Source organism: Amphiura filiformis, chromosome 1 (genome assembly GCF_039555335.1).
Source record: "Amphiura filiformis chromosome 1, Afil_fr2py, whole genome shotgun sequence".
Classification (NCBI taxonomy): Eukaryota; Metazoa; Echinodermata; class Ophiuroidea; order Amphilepidida; family Amphiuridae; genus Amphiura; species Amphiura filiformis.
In genome coordinates, this window is record NC_092628.1 from 100265785 (window position 1) to 100280972 (window position 15188).

General features: G+C 38.1%; 1 protein-coding gene across 1 annotated transcript in view; it reads right to left on the reverse strand.

Annotated features, from left to right (window-relative positions):
• LOC140160222 (uncharacterized) overlaps positions 1-15188 on the reverse strand; it is a 74043-nt gene that overhangs the window by 11900 nt on the left and 46955 nt on the right. Inside the window, 5 exon segments of the mRNA XM_072183501.1 lie at positions 1429-1516; positions 4251-4407; positions 4873-5041; positions 6469-9613; positions 10808-10980. Of these exon segments, the coding sequence (XP_072039602.1) occupies positions 1429-1516; positions 4251-4407; positions 4873-5041; positions 6469-9613; positions 10808-10980 (3732 nt within the window).

Genomic DNA, 15188 nt, shown 5'->3' on the forward strand with positions numbered 1-15188 from the left:
ATTCTGATTCTGATCAGTACATCATCACTATGAAGAAAATAGAGACAAGCTATTATTTCCTTGTGAATTTCCATGGCAGTCAGTCACATGTTCATAACACAGAGTTAGGTTTCAGGGCTTCAAAATCGAACATATATGAAGCTGTCAAGCTTTCATAAAGATTAGCTGTGACTATTCACTATTTTGAATGCATGCTTGCAAAGCTATATAATAAATATCCACATCTTTTATAAACAATGAAAAAGACAATCATCAGAGATACATAGATGAAAGGAGACTTTGATATGACCTGATCAGAACATGTATCTTGAGAATTATGGGACATTAAAGAGATCAGACTGTGATTATAATTGCAATCGTACGGGTTCTTCCCAAGACAAGACCAGTCTCAGTGTTCCATTCAATCACAATAAAATCATAAGGGACTCCATATTTTTCAAATTTTTCTAATTATGGGGTCCACCTGGACCCCATCATTTGAGACTCAAATGTGATAACCGTGTAAGAATTTGTGTCTAAAGACCCCAAAAAATTGTTTGGGACCCCATAGTTTTCAAATTTTGCAGATTATGGGGTCCAACTGGACCCCATAACATTTGGACCTAGCGGGAACCCTGGTCGTCGCATCATTGGTTATGATTTGTTTTCTGTCTTGGGTCCCAAACTTTGGAACGCTCTCCTCAATTTTATTCATAATGCCCCCAATGTTCAGTCATTCAGTAGCCCCACTAATGGTTTATTTCTTGTTGTGGTTTACAATGCTTTTCAGAAATATATTTCTAAAGCTCTTTTGAAATAATTATGGTATATTTTATATTGTATGTATTCTATTTTTCGCCTTTAATATGTTTAATGTATACTTGTGTATTATTTAAATTATCTATTGTGCAATGATGTTTTTAATATTGTAAGGCGCTTTGGTCTTTATTGAAAAGGCACCTAATATAATAAATGTCTTAATAATAATAATAATGTATTTCTGTGATGATGGATATATCTAAAGGTCTGTACCCCACAATCAAGTTCAGACATATCTGGTATTGATGTCACTAACATCACCACACATCATAGAAGCATCGTAAGTCCTCAAACCCATCATAAGTTATGAATGATGCATGCACCATAAGTAACATGGATTTAAAACAGTACCCAATCCTGAAGTTACAACCTGTAAAGAGTACTTGTAACTTGACAAATAAGTTACTGGAGACGTGAGTGAAAATGTGATTGAGAGAAATTGATCCCTTCAACTCAGGGCCTAGATTTTGTCTTGGTTTGCGAGAATCAAAATCCATCATAGTCACTGCACTTACTGTATGATACAATGTGAGAAGTTGATTCTCGCAACCTAATCTTACGAGAATCAATTCTGCGATTCTTTTCGAAATCTAGGCCCTGCAACTGATTCTTAATAGAATTGTTACTCACCTCTGGGACTTTTTGTTCATCCTCCTCATCACGAGACAAACTTTCATTCCCAGATGCATGTCGACTGTCTTCTTGAGAAGAGTATCCACTAAAGATGAAAACACACAAAAAGATAAGATGAAAAAGGATAATTATATGCGTAAATCATATGTGTGATCAAGCAAAATCAGTCTCAAGTCAGAAATATTCTATTTTTAGTTTTGTAAACAGCATTTGCAAAGCCAAATTTTGCAGAAAATTCCACTGAATATGGACAACCAGTTCAAAAGATATGAGCAGTTAAAGAGTTTCAAAAACAAATGCAAACAAAATATCTCGAAATCAATATTTCCGACTGATTTTGCTTGATCACATCACATTTGTATATTAAGTTAATATCATCAGTGTACCTATATTTTCTTATTTCCAATGAAAAACCAGATTTTTACAAATATGGCACATACTACCTTCTTACACTCATCAAAGTACAGAGTCAGCTGTTATGGAAGGCATTTAATTGAAACATATTTTTTGACAAAAACACACGTACATGGGTCTTATCGTTGAAAATAAATCTTTGAACTCAATAACAACAGATAGAACCCCAGGGGATCTTTACATCAATTATATATTTTGGCAATAACAATTTATGGAGGTCACATCTGAGTAAGTGTAAAGATACATCTGCAATGGTCGGCAATAGCTGCTATGTGAACTATTCAAAGAAGTTACACTAGGAGAGTTCAAACACGAGTTCCAAGTTGATCCGAGAAAAACGGTTTTTCGCCACACCCTAATGTTTAGTTTTACATCTAGATAGCAGACAGTCACACACCAAAGAAGTTTGGCAGGTGCATTATGTAACATTTCAGAGGTATCACTATATTCTCTCGATCTGACATGGTTGAGCCCACTCTCTACAGCTGTAACTCCTTGGAGCTATTTCAACTTGGAAACAACCCGACATCTCTAGCAACATCTTGGGGGCTTCTTGTTTATTATCAATAGCATGTCCTCCTGAAAACAGGGAAGTGACTATAGATTTGCAATCATAGGGCAGCAATTATTCTCTCTGTACAATCATTTTTATCTCTCATTCATTTTAAGATGAATCATACGTAAGTCAGTAAATTTGATGCACAGGTTGCAAACATTTTTAAAGTCAACGACCTTCAACCTTAAAAACAACTTGAAATGTCAAACTCAAAACATGAACATCAAAAACAATGACTGTGCACAATATCCCGGCCAAAACAGACACACCGCAGATATAGTTAGGGCGGTGCATGGAAGTAATGTTTGCTTTGTAAGCCGATACATCATGCATCTGTTGTATACAGCATGTCACACACATTGGGCTATCTAAATATCTTCACTGTAATATCTGTATTTTTATTTACACACCCTACAGCTATAATAGTTCTAGTCACAAATTATTCTTCTGCATTTCCTGCTTTGGAGTGCACATACAGGGTGAGTAAAAAAAAAGTGCAATAGAGAAAAGAATCCATTTTTATTTAAGAACCAAGTTGAATCTTTTAGGTTTTAAAACATTTTATAAATAACATATCCATTAGTGATCTTGTGTGAAAAAAACAAGGTATCAGCATTTACTGTTTTGTTTTTATGACACATTTTATAGTGATACCCAATTTTAATGTTTGTCCAAGAGACACCTAAAATATGAATGTCAGTCCACTCTGTGTAAGGTAGATTTGGAACAACTGCCTGTTTCTTAACCTCATTGGCATTGAAATAAAATGGAGCACCCAAAGTGTTATTGGCCTTGGTCTTGTTTAAGGAGAAGAAACATTATTTGTTGTTATTTTCATTTTTCAATTATTTTAAAGATGTTTATTCTCTATCAAAACCATATAAATTTGTAGGCGGGTTTTCCAAATGTCGAAATGAAATGCGCGCAAATTGGAGTGGAGAGAATTACAAAATATCCAGTAAGCTGGACATATTGGGATTAAAAAACTGGAGTTGGAGTCGAGTGAGGTATGAAGGACTTAAAGTAATGTTAGAAAGTTTGTTTGAACAGAAAAAAGAAATAAAAATAACGCAAAAATCAACCTTATTTAAGTTAAAGTCAGTTTCAGAGCTGGTGCATTTATCGTGCATTGTGTGCTCCCATTCAAAATACATGGTACCTCGTGGACAAATAATGAAATTGGGTATCGCAGCAAAAGGACTCATAAAAATTAAACGGTGAAATCAAGTCACTTCATTTTTTCACAGAAGGTGACTATTGAGTGTGGCATTTATAGAAACTTTCAATAATGGGAAAGTTCAACTTGGTTCTTACATAAATATTGATTCTTTGCTCTATTGCACTTTTTTTGACTCACCCTGTATAAGGTTGCAGGGTCTTGATAAGGCCGTATAAAATTAATTTCTTGGTTCTCATCCCCACCCGCTTTGTTTTCTGGAGATGGTCCATATTTCTTTCTTTTTCAATTTTCAAGTATAATTTCATTCCAGCAATTCATAATATGTGATACGATCAAGCAAAATTAGTCGGAACTCGGAAATACTAAATTTTCAGTTTCTTTTAAGATAGTAAAAAAAATTTACAATGCTGCATTTTGCAGAAAACCCCATTGAACAATAAGTTCCAAAGATATGAGCAATTAAAGAGTTTCCAAAACAACAGGAAACAAAGGGAATATTTCCTTTGTTTGGCTATATCTCAAAATCAATATTTCGAGTTCCGACTGATTTTGCTTGATCACATCACATATGCTGATACTGTCATTGAAGCAATTCATAATGCTGATAACGAGAACCAAAAAATGAATTCCCAAGACTGACTGAATCATGACTTTTCAGTGTTTCTTTACCTTGGATAGCCGTGTAAAAATGGACAATCCTCCTCTTTGAGACACTGTCCTTCTTCCCAAAAGCGACATGGTATACGACTCAAGTCATGTGCGAATCGGCACCCAGCCCGTCTGCAGTTACCCTCTAGGAAAAAACTGCATGGTCTGTATTTCAAACCTGCATAAAGATAATAAATATGCATTGTTAACTTCACAGTCATGATACGTTGTTATCATCATGTTATTGTTTGGTCTCTTGCAGAAGTTCTAGAACTTGGAACAGGTAAAAGCGTTGAAAACTGCATTAGCATGCAGGCGCACAGCATATTCTATATGTAACAAGCATTTTGATGTTAGAAAACTTCTTTCTACCACAAACGCTTTACAGAAGCCTTCTGGCACGTTGCTAGAAAAGCGTGAGAAACACAAATGCACATTTTGCGCATGCGTTTCCAGGGAGAACCTCATTTTGGCAGCAAGATGGCGGATCCGTGCAAAGGGTGAATATGATATCAGTATTACCTTCATGTAAGCATTCAGAGTTAACATAGTATCAAGCGTCTAATCCCTCACTCAAGTCTTGACTCATTTTGTGTTATGCTTACATGAAGGATAGACAATGATATCCCATTGTTACTCTTACCTCTTGGTTTGCGTTTCTTGGTTGGTAGTTTCATCACTGGCTCGCTTTCCTCCTTAATCCATTGTTGTTCCAGATCGCTGGAATAATACGCTTTACGTGCTCCAATCTCTCCAGGTTCATCCTTCAGTCCTTCCTCCAACAAGAACACTTCATCATCGTAGGGAAACATCTGTATATGGTCAAGAACAAAGCACTTTTTAGTCAATACTATTGCTATAATCAAAATTTATAGCTACTTTAAGTTGCCCCCTTCATCAAGTCATTCACCTTTAGTTCACATGTTTTTAGATTTTGAATTCCACAGAGTATCCAAATAACAGACATAATGATAAAATTATTAAAAGAGATTGACTGTATAAATCCAAAACCTGATTATTTCTAAATTTTACATTAACATTAAGCACTAAGTAAATTCATGTACAATTCAAGATTGCATATGACGTTCTGTCAACTAGACAAAAAATGCTGCACTGCGCAGGTCAGCAACCAATCAGCAATCATGCTGCACCTTTACCCTGATATCAGATGCAAACTTACCTTTTTAATTTGGTCTTTCATTATAGTACCCCTTCGTTATAGTACCCCTACATGTACAATCATTTAATGAGTCATTTTCTGTCACTAGCACTGCATCTAGCAGGTACAAATAACTAGCGAACTTACTATCGAGCGTTTTTAAAACATGCAAACATGAAGAGCCCATCCACAAAATTGTAAAGGGTTTTCGATACACACAGTTATATACGAACAAGTAAACCTGCAAATGTGTGTCTCAACCCCATTAGCTCAGTTGGTAAAGCGCCAGACTTTGGTACAATTTCATGTTTTCAAAAGCGCTTGATAGTAAGCACTTATGTGACCCATCACATCGAAACAGACCACTTCGCGGCAGAAATGAAAATGGAGATTTAAACACTGGGATAAACTGCTGATTTTTAGCTTTAAAATGACACCTTACTTGTTGAACAGATACAGTAAAAATGTTTTAGGAGGCAAAAGAAACTCAAATTTTATTTTATTTATATTTTCTCATCTTCTTTCATTGTTATCTGCTAATGAAGCTAGCCGTGAAGTGGTCGGTTTTGATGTGATGGGTCACATATGCTAACTATCATGTTTTTACGGTATTGAGCCCCAGTCTGGTAAAAGGACTCCCAACCTTTTTTTGGAGTGTAACACCACTTCTAAAAAGTACGAACAAATATTTTCTTGAAAGTAAATTAAATTAAACTTCAACACTACTTGTTCATTTTCGCTTACCGGGAGCGCTTTCGAGGAACTTCCTCGTCGTCAGCCGATGTTGTTGGCTCTGATGTATTTCTTGGAAATACGAGGAAGTTCCTCGAAAGCGCTCCCGGTAAGCGAAAAATAAACAAGTAGTGTTGAAGTTTAATTTAATTACTTTCATTTTATTACCACTACGTATGAATCTGCAATTCTATATAAATATTTTCTTGTCTCATCTTTTAAATAGTTCATACAAAGTCTCATGGGCCAACTTTTAAGCTCGCAACCAAAGTTGGATCACTACCTACAAGGTTGAGAGACACAAGACTGGGGCAACTTTTGGTCAACATTAAGTATACTTGTACTCACCTGATGTTCAGAGTCCGACGTCACAATTGGATCATACTCTGCCATACCAAATGCCTTCTGATTGATAAGGAATCCACCACTCTCTCCGCTTCCTATTCCAGCATGTCCTACACCTCCCGTATCCCATGGATCTACTGGCCCCCTATCTCTTGGCAAGTTCCTTACACTGGTATAACTTGTTCGCATATCGTCAGAATCTTTGTCTACATCAAAACCAGTTGGCTTCATACCAAAAGCAGTGCTTGTAACAACGTCTTTGTTTTTCGTCAAAATCTGACTGTCAAACACTTGTGTTGATGGAGGGATTTGTCTCTCCAGCCAACGACCTCCTCTGTGCCACTCTTCATCTGCTTTTGGGGAAGATTCTAATTCAAATCCAAAGCGACTAGTTTTTTTAGGTTTATAACCCACCTGTGCTTCTCTTGTTGACCAATCCATGCGGCCAACTGGAGGTGGGGGAATCTGATATGGCTCAAATATGTTCTCCACATTTCCTAATTGCACATTTGTAGTAGTATCCTCCTCTGCGTCTACAGAATCCGGAGACATGCCTTCGTTTATGGGACGGAAATGCGTCTTTGGAGAAATCAGTAAATCCTCCACCCCGGTCTCAACTTCTTCACCTCCACCTCGGAACATATCCTGTGGTCTGGCTATAATTGGATCGGGTCGCATACCTGTGGTTCTCACCGGCTCCGGTTTACTTATGACTGGTTTGATGGCCGTCAGCTTCCCAGATTCAATGCCAGTTGGTGGAGTCCATACATTGCATCCTACTTGAAAACCTTGGGTTAAATCAAAGCCTACAAGGTTCTGAGGAGTGCTGTCCACATCTTGCAATGAACCTGTGTTGGTGCTCCACTCAACTTTGTCTTTATTGCACGTATCTTGCAGATTCTCGGTCAGCTCACGTATATCTCCCGTTTCTTTCATAACTTCTTCAATAAACTCTGCTTCTGACACCATCTCATCTGTTTCTGTTCCCGACGCTGGGCTCAAGCTGCCCTCCCCAGCATCACTCATACTTCGAGCGAAATCAAACCTCGATGAGCTCCGCGAGCCCATGAAGACAGGACTGTCCATCAAACTGTCCTCAATGACACTTTTTTCATCAACACTTTTGGTTGGATCAAATGGCGACAAACTTTGTGGGGTGCTCTCGCCTAGAGGTCCACTTCCAAGACGTTCCCTTAGTTTGGGACTCAGCAATTTCTGCAGAGATGAGGATAGGAGTAAAGAACCCTCCTGAGATCCAGATTTATCCCAAAGATCACGAATACTGCTGTCAGCAGGACTAGTGCTACAACTGCTGTAATGACTGTTGTTGCGACTGCTGTATGGACTTCCATACACTCCTCCCTCGATGAACGCACCTTTCTTTTTGTGCACGCGTGGATCGAAACTATCCTCCCATCTGACAATCTTTGGAGGTTGAACAAAACGTGGTTGAGCCTCATATGTAGCCCACAGCGCACTGTTAACATCCAAAGTCTGTGTATCTTGAGAAGGTATATCGCACACTGCTTTAATTCCTTGAGTCAAAGAATCTTTCCTATTAGGTTCAAGTATGTCCCCTTTACTCTCTTCTGGAGTAAGAGCATCTGGTGGGACGCACTGAAGATCAGAAGCATCACCATCACCAGTAGACCAAGATGTAAAGCTTCGATAATGCTCATCATGATCGGAGCAAAACGTGCCATCATGAGAGTGGTGATGAGTGTGTGTAGGGCTACAAATGCGAAGTAAGCTGTCATTACCTCGACCGGTCCCAATAGGTAGATGTGTGGCAGTTGCCCCACCATCTAGTACCATCACACTTCCTTCTTCCACCATGACTTTAAGTGGTACAGATTTTTCATCATCATCATCTCCTGGTAATCCATCTGATGGGGGAAGATTTTCATCAACTCTCATGCTCTCCTCCTGCTGGCCAGTTGGTGACAGCGTCTTCATCTGTTTTGATGTGTCTGGCCACAGATTTGTGGAATTATCCGGCATAAGATCCTTCTGCCATATGGCTGCTAAGAAGGATGCAGATCCCAGCAAGTCTTCTGAAGACTCGCCTTCTTGCTCTCCTCCAATCTGCAGATCACCAGTTATTCCCAGGGAATCAATGGACCACACTCCACTACCTTGCTGTTGCATTTCGCTCAACATGAACTCATAATCGTATTGCAGCGGTAGGCTTGTACCAAACATAGAATCTGCCGTTGTTCTGTCCTGCGGTCTAATCTTCGTCAAATCTTCTGCACTTCGCCTCCTTGGTAGGCATTCTACAACCCCTTCCAGTTTCAGCATCTTGGAAGGGCTTCCCTCATTCTCCTCCAATAATTCCTTTCCACATTTGATTGCTGCTGACCTAATTGCTTTTGTAATGGTGTCCTTGGGTAGCTCTTCCAAATCTCCATTGTAATCATCCATGATGTCACGACAAAGACTCTCAGCCAAAGAGCTCACTGCCTCTTCCAAGCTTGTATCTCCGCTATTTCCTGGTGAGCTGTGACTTTCCGCTTTGTACAAGGTCTGTAGTTTGCTATTGTGTATATTATCTTCCAGTTGCTCTGAAGGTACATCCAGAGGCTGTGTGTACCAACTGCTATCCTCAGTATTTTGTTGTTTATTTGATGTTTTACCTTTATGGGTGATAGATTTTAGTGATACCAAAGTATGGTGTCCATTTTTCTGCTTCCTTCCATTTCGTAAGTTCCTTGCCTCCAATTTCTCTGTGAAACTCTTTTCTGTATTTACTGCACCGTGCCTACCTGATGTCTTCCCATCTTGGTGGTGATGCTGTTGGTGGTGATGATGTCCATTGCCACCGTGATTTGCTTTCTTGGTTTGGTACTTGGGCACTAAAAAGACCGGATTCTTGTACTCTTTTGATACATCATCCGGCAAACTGTTGGTTCGCTGATGCTTTTTGATGTTGTATGTAGGAGAGGTGCTGCTACGAGACACCGATGCGCTTTTGGAGAAGCGCACTCCTACTACGTCTTTTTGGTTGATGGTATTGTCACCAGTGGAGTCCCTGGGAGATCGGTTTTTGCCTTTGCCTCCCTTGGATCCCCACGCTCCTTGAGGTTTGGAGCCAGATGGATTTATGAGATTGGTCTTGTCACTCAGAGCTGGAAATGCCTCATAGTATCTGTACATTGGAAACAAATACCATATTATCATTATTTCATTTCTTATTCCTTTACTATCATCGCAAGTTTGGCAATCATGTAATGGTTGGGGTGTGTGTATTTGTCTTAGAATTTTGTCGCACAATGCAGGAATCAATTTTCCCTCTTACAAAGGAATTTTACAAGCATTATCTGGTTCTCTAAGTATTGTAAAGCATGAGATGAAATTTTTTGCGAGTGCAGTTGATTGATGCATGAGAATATTTTTTCTTCCTATAGACCTTTAAGGAAATGTACAAATTTATGGAAATTTCATGTCACATAAACATGGGTTCTGTTCAAAACACAAAATTTTAATGCCTTGAAAATATCATTTAAAAGACTTAAGAAATTACAACCTTGGATCAATTAAGCAATTTAGAATCACACAAATATGTTTATGAGAATCTCTGCAGCTTTGATTCCTGGCTTTACAGTAAAAGTATCAAATCTGAGTTGACATCTTTATGTCTAACTGAAAGCAACGTATCGACGCTCATTTCCTAAACCCATATGCAGTATTATTGTCTGTAATGTTGAAATTCATCTTCATAATAATAACAAGCATTGATGGTGTGCAATTTATCTTGAAATTAAGCTTATCTAAGAGGCAGAAAGATCCTATCTCTTTGAAACATTGAACATAAAAATATTTCAAAGTACAGAGCTACTACAATTCCAAAAACTTTCAAATTAAACCTTTAAACTACTTATTTACTACTCGCTTACAGGGAGCACTTTCACAGAACTCCCAAGTTATCCAGGGACTAATTCAGGTTTTTTGAAAGGGGGTAAGGCAAATATTGAACATTCTAAAGGGAGAATGGAAAATTGAGTAAAAATTGAGGTGAAATGGTCAATTCCCCACACCCACGTTTTACAGGAGAGTGGAGTCACAGGCTGACCTAAATCTGCCCCTGGGCCATCTTCAGCTGATGTTGTTAGCTCTGATTGTTTCTTGGGAACAGCTTTGGGACCAACCTAAGCAGAACACCTCACATAAAACAATTCCATAAGTATTTGATACAAATAAGTGGATTTGAAATGGAAAAGACTTGTGGGACATCAACCTCTCACCTTGTGCTCCTCTCAGTTAAGTTGTGCTTCACTTTGCATTCCAGTCAAGATAGTTCTGGTGATAACTGGTTTTAGATAACAAACAAACTTGTACTAACCTTTCAGCTTGTGATACTGGTGTGGAATCACTACTTTCAGTATTACTATTGGACTTCTCCTTGGGTGAGTTGCTCTGAGATCCAGGCAAACTGCCACTTGTCTTTTCTCGCTCCTCTTGCACTTTCTTCAATTTCACACACAGCTCCTCTACCAAACTTTCAATGCCACACTCCTGCAAGCAGAAAACAGGAAAATCCAGATGTCAGTCATAAACAAATCTTTCATACAAATGGTCCAACATTGACTACTTGTGTTCATATCTTGCACATGGTTTCCAAATTTGATTACCTATTCATGCAAGGAAATAAACTGTAGATTCGCCTAATAGCGCTATGGGCTCACTTGGCCAGGGTTGTAGCCACAGTGGGCAGTGGTGGGCGGCAGAACCCACCACTCCACTGCAATTTTGGCATTGGAGCCCACCACTCAGAGTCCAAAATTGCACAATTTTGTTGAAATAGTCAAGAATTTTATCAACTTTGACAACAAATGGCCAAATATGCAAGATTTTCATCAAATACCACCCAGCAGTACAGCACTAAAATTGTCCTAGCTACAACCCTGCACTTGGCATAAGTAGGCACAACCTAGAAGTGCCCTCCCGTTAAATTCCCACCAGCATTCCCAGCAAATAAGCGTATAGAACCTTAATTCTCGTTGGGATTTCAGAGAAGGGAGCTCTCTATTTGCACATGAAATGTACCCCACGGCAAAGGAGCCTAAGTGCGCCATTAGGCGAATCTTTATGGTATAAGTGTGAATGAACAAATTACTTTAACTTTAAAACATTAAATATCAGAATTTGTCTTTGCTAAACTGCTACATTCAACAATATTTTGAATCAGGGGCGGCGCTACACAGGGGGGCAAGGGGCAATTGCCCCCCTATGAATTTAAAAAAGAGGTAAAAGGAAGGAAAAGAGAAAGAGAAGAAGGAGAGAGAGAAAAGAGAAACAGAGGAGGGAAAAGAAGAAAAGGAGCCATTCCCCTCCCTGGCCATGGTTAGAAGGAGGAAACTCCCCCTTCGGACATCTTGCCCCTTGTGGAATGCTGACCAACGCGGTTTTAAAGTTGTTGGGTTTTTATATTTTGGGCCCATTGTCGGCAAATTTTCCCCCATAAAAGTCACATGGTCTCTCTTGCCTTCTCCCAACTACTTTCGCTCGCTACACTCGCGAATGGGCAAATTTTGTCCTATTCTGACTGAAAAAGCATAAAAAACCTCAAGACATCCCCCATTCATATCATTTTATCGTGCCAATTTATAAAAAAAACAAACCGGCAGTCATAATTATACAATGCAACTGACTTAACATACACCGCGTTGCGACTAGAGGTGTAGATCTCGGTCGGGCGCCGTATCATTAAAAACCCCCAATATTTTGATAGGGTAGATGGTCCATACAATCATTCCCCAATGTTGACGCCTGTATGTGGGTTTCTGACCAAAGTAACCTCATATTTGGCCATTTTAGCCTAAAAAGTGCCAATTTTTTTCTCGCTTCGCGCGACTTAATATAACATTTCCACCATATTTCACTTCGTGCACATTTGTACCATGAACTTATTTTGTTACCAAAAGGTGCTGGATTTACTAATTGAGTAGGTCCATGCCTAAAACCAGCGGGCTGAAAGTCGGGCCCGTGAATGAAATCCATAAAAAATATGTGGTTGGAAATAAATAAATAACCCTAAAAAGGGTGAAAATGGTGCATCAAATGGCTTCATTTGTGCTTTCATTTTGAAAATTTTCTAAATTCTGAGGGGGCACATCCCCCCTCACACACCCCCCTGCGTCACGCAAACGCGACGGCCAGCGCTGCATAACAAAATTCAAAAATTGTTTTGCCCCCCCTATCAAAATACCCTGGCGCCGCCCCTGTTTTGAATCCTTGATATTGTTCAAAAATGCTCAAATCTAATTTGAGTGAATTTTAGGATGTTGTGGTTTCAAGAGCAAAATACTGAATGGTACTATGAATACATTATCAATTTCAGTCAATTGCATTTTAACACAATAATAAATAATTCAGTGCATTCTGAGCTTTTACAGTTTAGCATGGTAACATATTCAATTTCGTCAAATTTATCAAGCCTGAATATCACTGTTAATTGGAAATAACTCCTGATGCAAAGATCTCTAACTTCATATAGTCTGCAGCACTAATTCAAGCTCCTTATATTTTAGACTAGTGTTTAGCACTATAATATAGAAAATTACTGGAAATGACCCATACAATGCACATCTTAAATTCTACAACACATATTTTGCATTCACTTCCTGAAACAATTTCCAAAACAACCAACATGGGAATGTGCACATTCCTAATAAACAAAATTCCAGATCAGTACTGGTCCCTAGATTTGCCAAGTCATTGCATTACTATCCAGTAATGCATTCTAGAACTAAATCATAAGCGTCAACACAAAATCCATAATTGTTGCTACCATCTATAAATCACTTAACCATTGAGTTTGATCATTTTTTGTAAAAGTGAGTAAATAATTACATAAAAAATTCTGTCTTTACAATTCACTTACCCATCCCTCCTCTAGACCTTCACATGGAAAGTTCTATGATAAATCCCTCAAAATCTCATACTGAACTTTCAAAAGTGCTACAATGTTTGGCACACTTGCGTACATACCACCAACAAAATGCACACATTGAAAAAGCACTTGTCAAATGAAGGGAAATATCCAGGAAGGCAGAGGAAGGAAGAGTAATTATACACAGATATGAGAAGCGGTTCACAGCGTACTACAAGTAGCTGCTAATCAATGGCTGCTACTGCAAGCATGCGTCAGAGGCTAACTAAACTTGTTCAAGCTGCAAAAAGGCTACTTTTTTCTTGTAAAAGTTGTGGAAGTTAAAGCTCAAATTAGTAAACTCTGGTGTTATGCACCTGTTATCCACAAGTTATAAAAAAGACATTACATTGAAAAGAAGATTTAGTTTAAAAGTGAATGTAATAAATTCTGTTCTACATAAAATGTTCCAAATCTTCTAGTTGGCAATTAAAGTTCAGAAAAAAAAACCTTTTGTGTAATTTGTATTATCAATGTGAATTTTTTTGACCACATTTCTTTAAGAAATGTAGGCACTAACATATGGCTGCTTTGAAGACCATTTTGCGATTCTTATCAATGAAGAGACATGTGCAGCTAGTGCATTTAGAGACGTTAGGCCAAAATCTCAATTGAGAAAAACAGAGCTACCTATGAGCAAAAGTTAATTATTCTTTTAAAAGCCTACCCACCTCATAAATGGCATTATAACAAAACCATTCTTTCAGTAGTAACACCAACTAACAATTCACAACATCTGCTACTGCTACAACAATTACTTACCAAGTTACCAATAGTTCTGCTAATTGCTATAAAAAGTTACAGACAGTCTTCTAGTTTTGAAATTCATAATAATTAGGTCAATTTAAGTGACTTCCTTTCTGAGGAACAAGTTTGCTGGGTTGATTTTTTCCTGACCTTCGTATCCATTTTAAGAGATGATCACATAGAGAATAGAAAAAGAAATGAGTTTGCTGAGTCATTCTGGATTTTGTTTGCAATCTTCTTGGCCACAAAAAAAAGTTATTTGGTTGCCTTCTACTGTCTGCACTGATTTGAATTTTTTGTTCGTCTTTAATGTACAATTTAAGTATAGGCCCTACCTACCCAAATTTGGGAAATTTTGAAGGTTTCCGATATATTTTATAGTATTACCGTATATTGAATAGACCTGATTAAGTGCCAGGAACCATGGGTCACAGGGCTGTTGGTGAAATTATTGCGATAGTGTGTCATCACAATTAATTTTTAGAAAGAGTGATTTGCAAATTTAAGTGTTTTTAATGACATTCCATGATTACTTCTATTTCTGTTTTCTACTTCTGATTCCATGATTTTTTTTTTCTGTTTTCTGAACCGCAGAAAAATGTGGCAGTTCTAGCTATGAAATATGAATTTAGTTCGTAACTGTTAACTCCATTAGCTCTTGATAAGATCTCTTATAATATTCTATTTCATTGCATGTGTAGGCTTATATTCCTATTATAAGCAAACTTCTTAGATGCAGTAATTTTATGATAATCATTGTAAGTTAAATGGAATAAACACTTTGATTTATGAAAGTTAATAATTCCAGCATTAACTGGAGGAAGAGGTTTTTCAAAGAAACAGAAGGAAGAGGTTTTTCAAATAAAATTGGTGTGGTCACGAAAAAGGAAATTATATTTGATTTTCAGAAGCCGGAAGAAATGGTTGATAGCAGAAGTATCATTTATAGTCCAACAAACCAATAACTTAGTTAAATTAAAACAGTCAAGCCTAACCCACCCAACCATAACCTAAGCCCAAATCCTAATCCTAACCTTTTATCAGC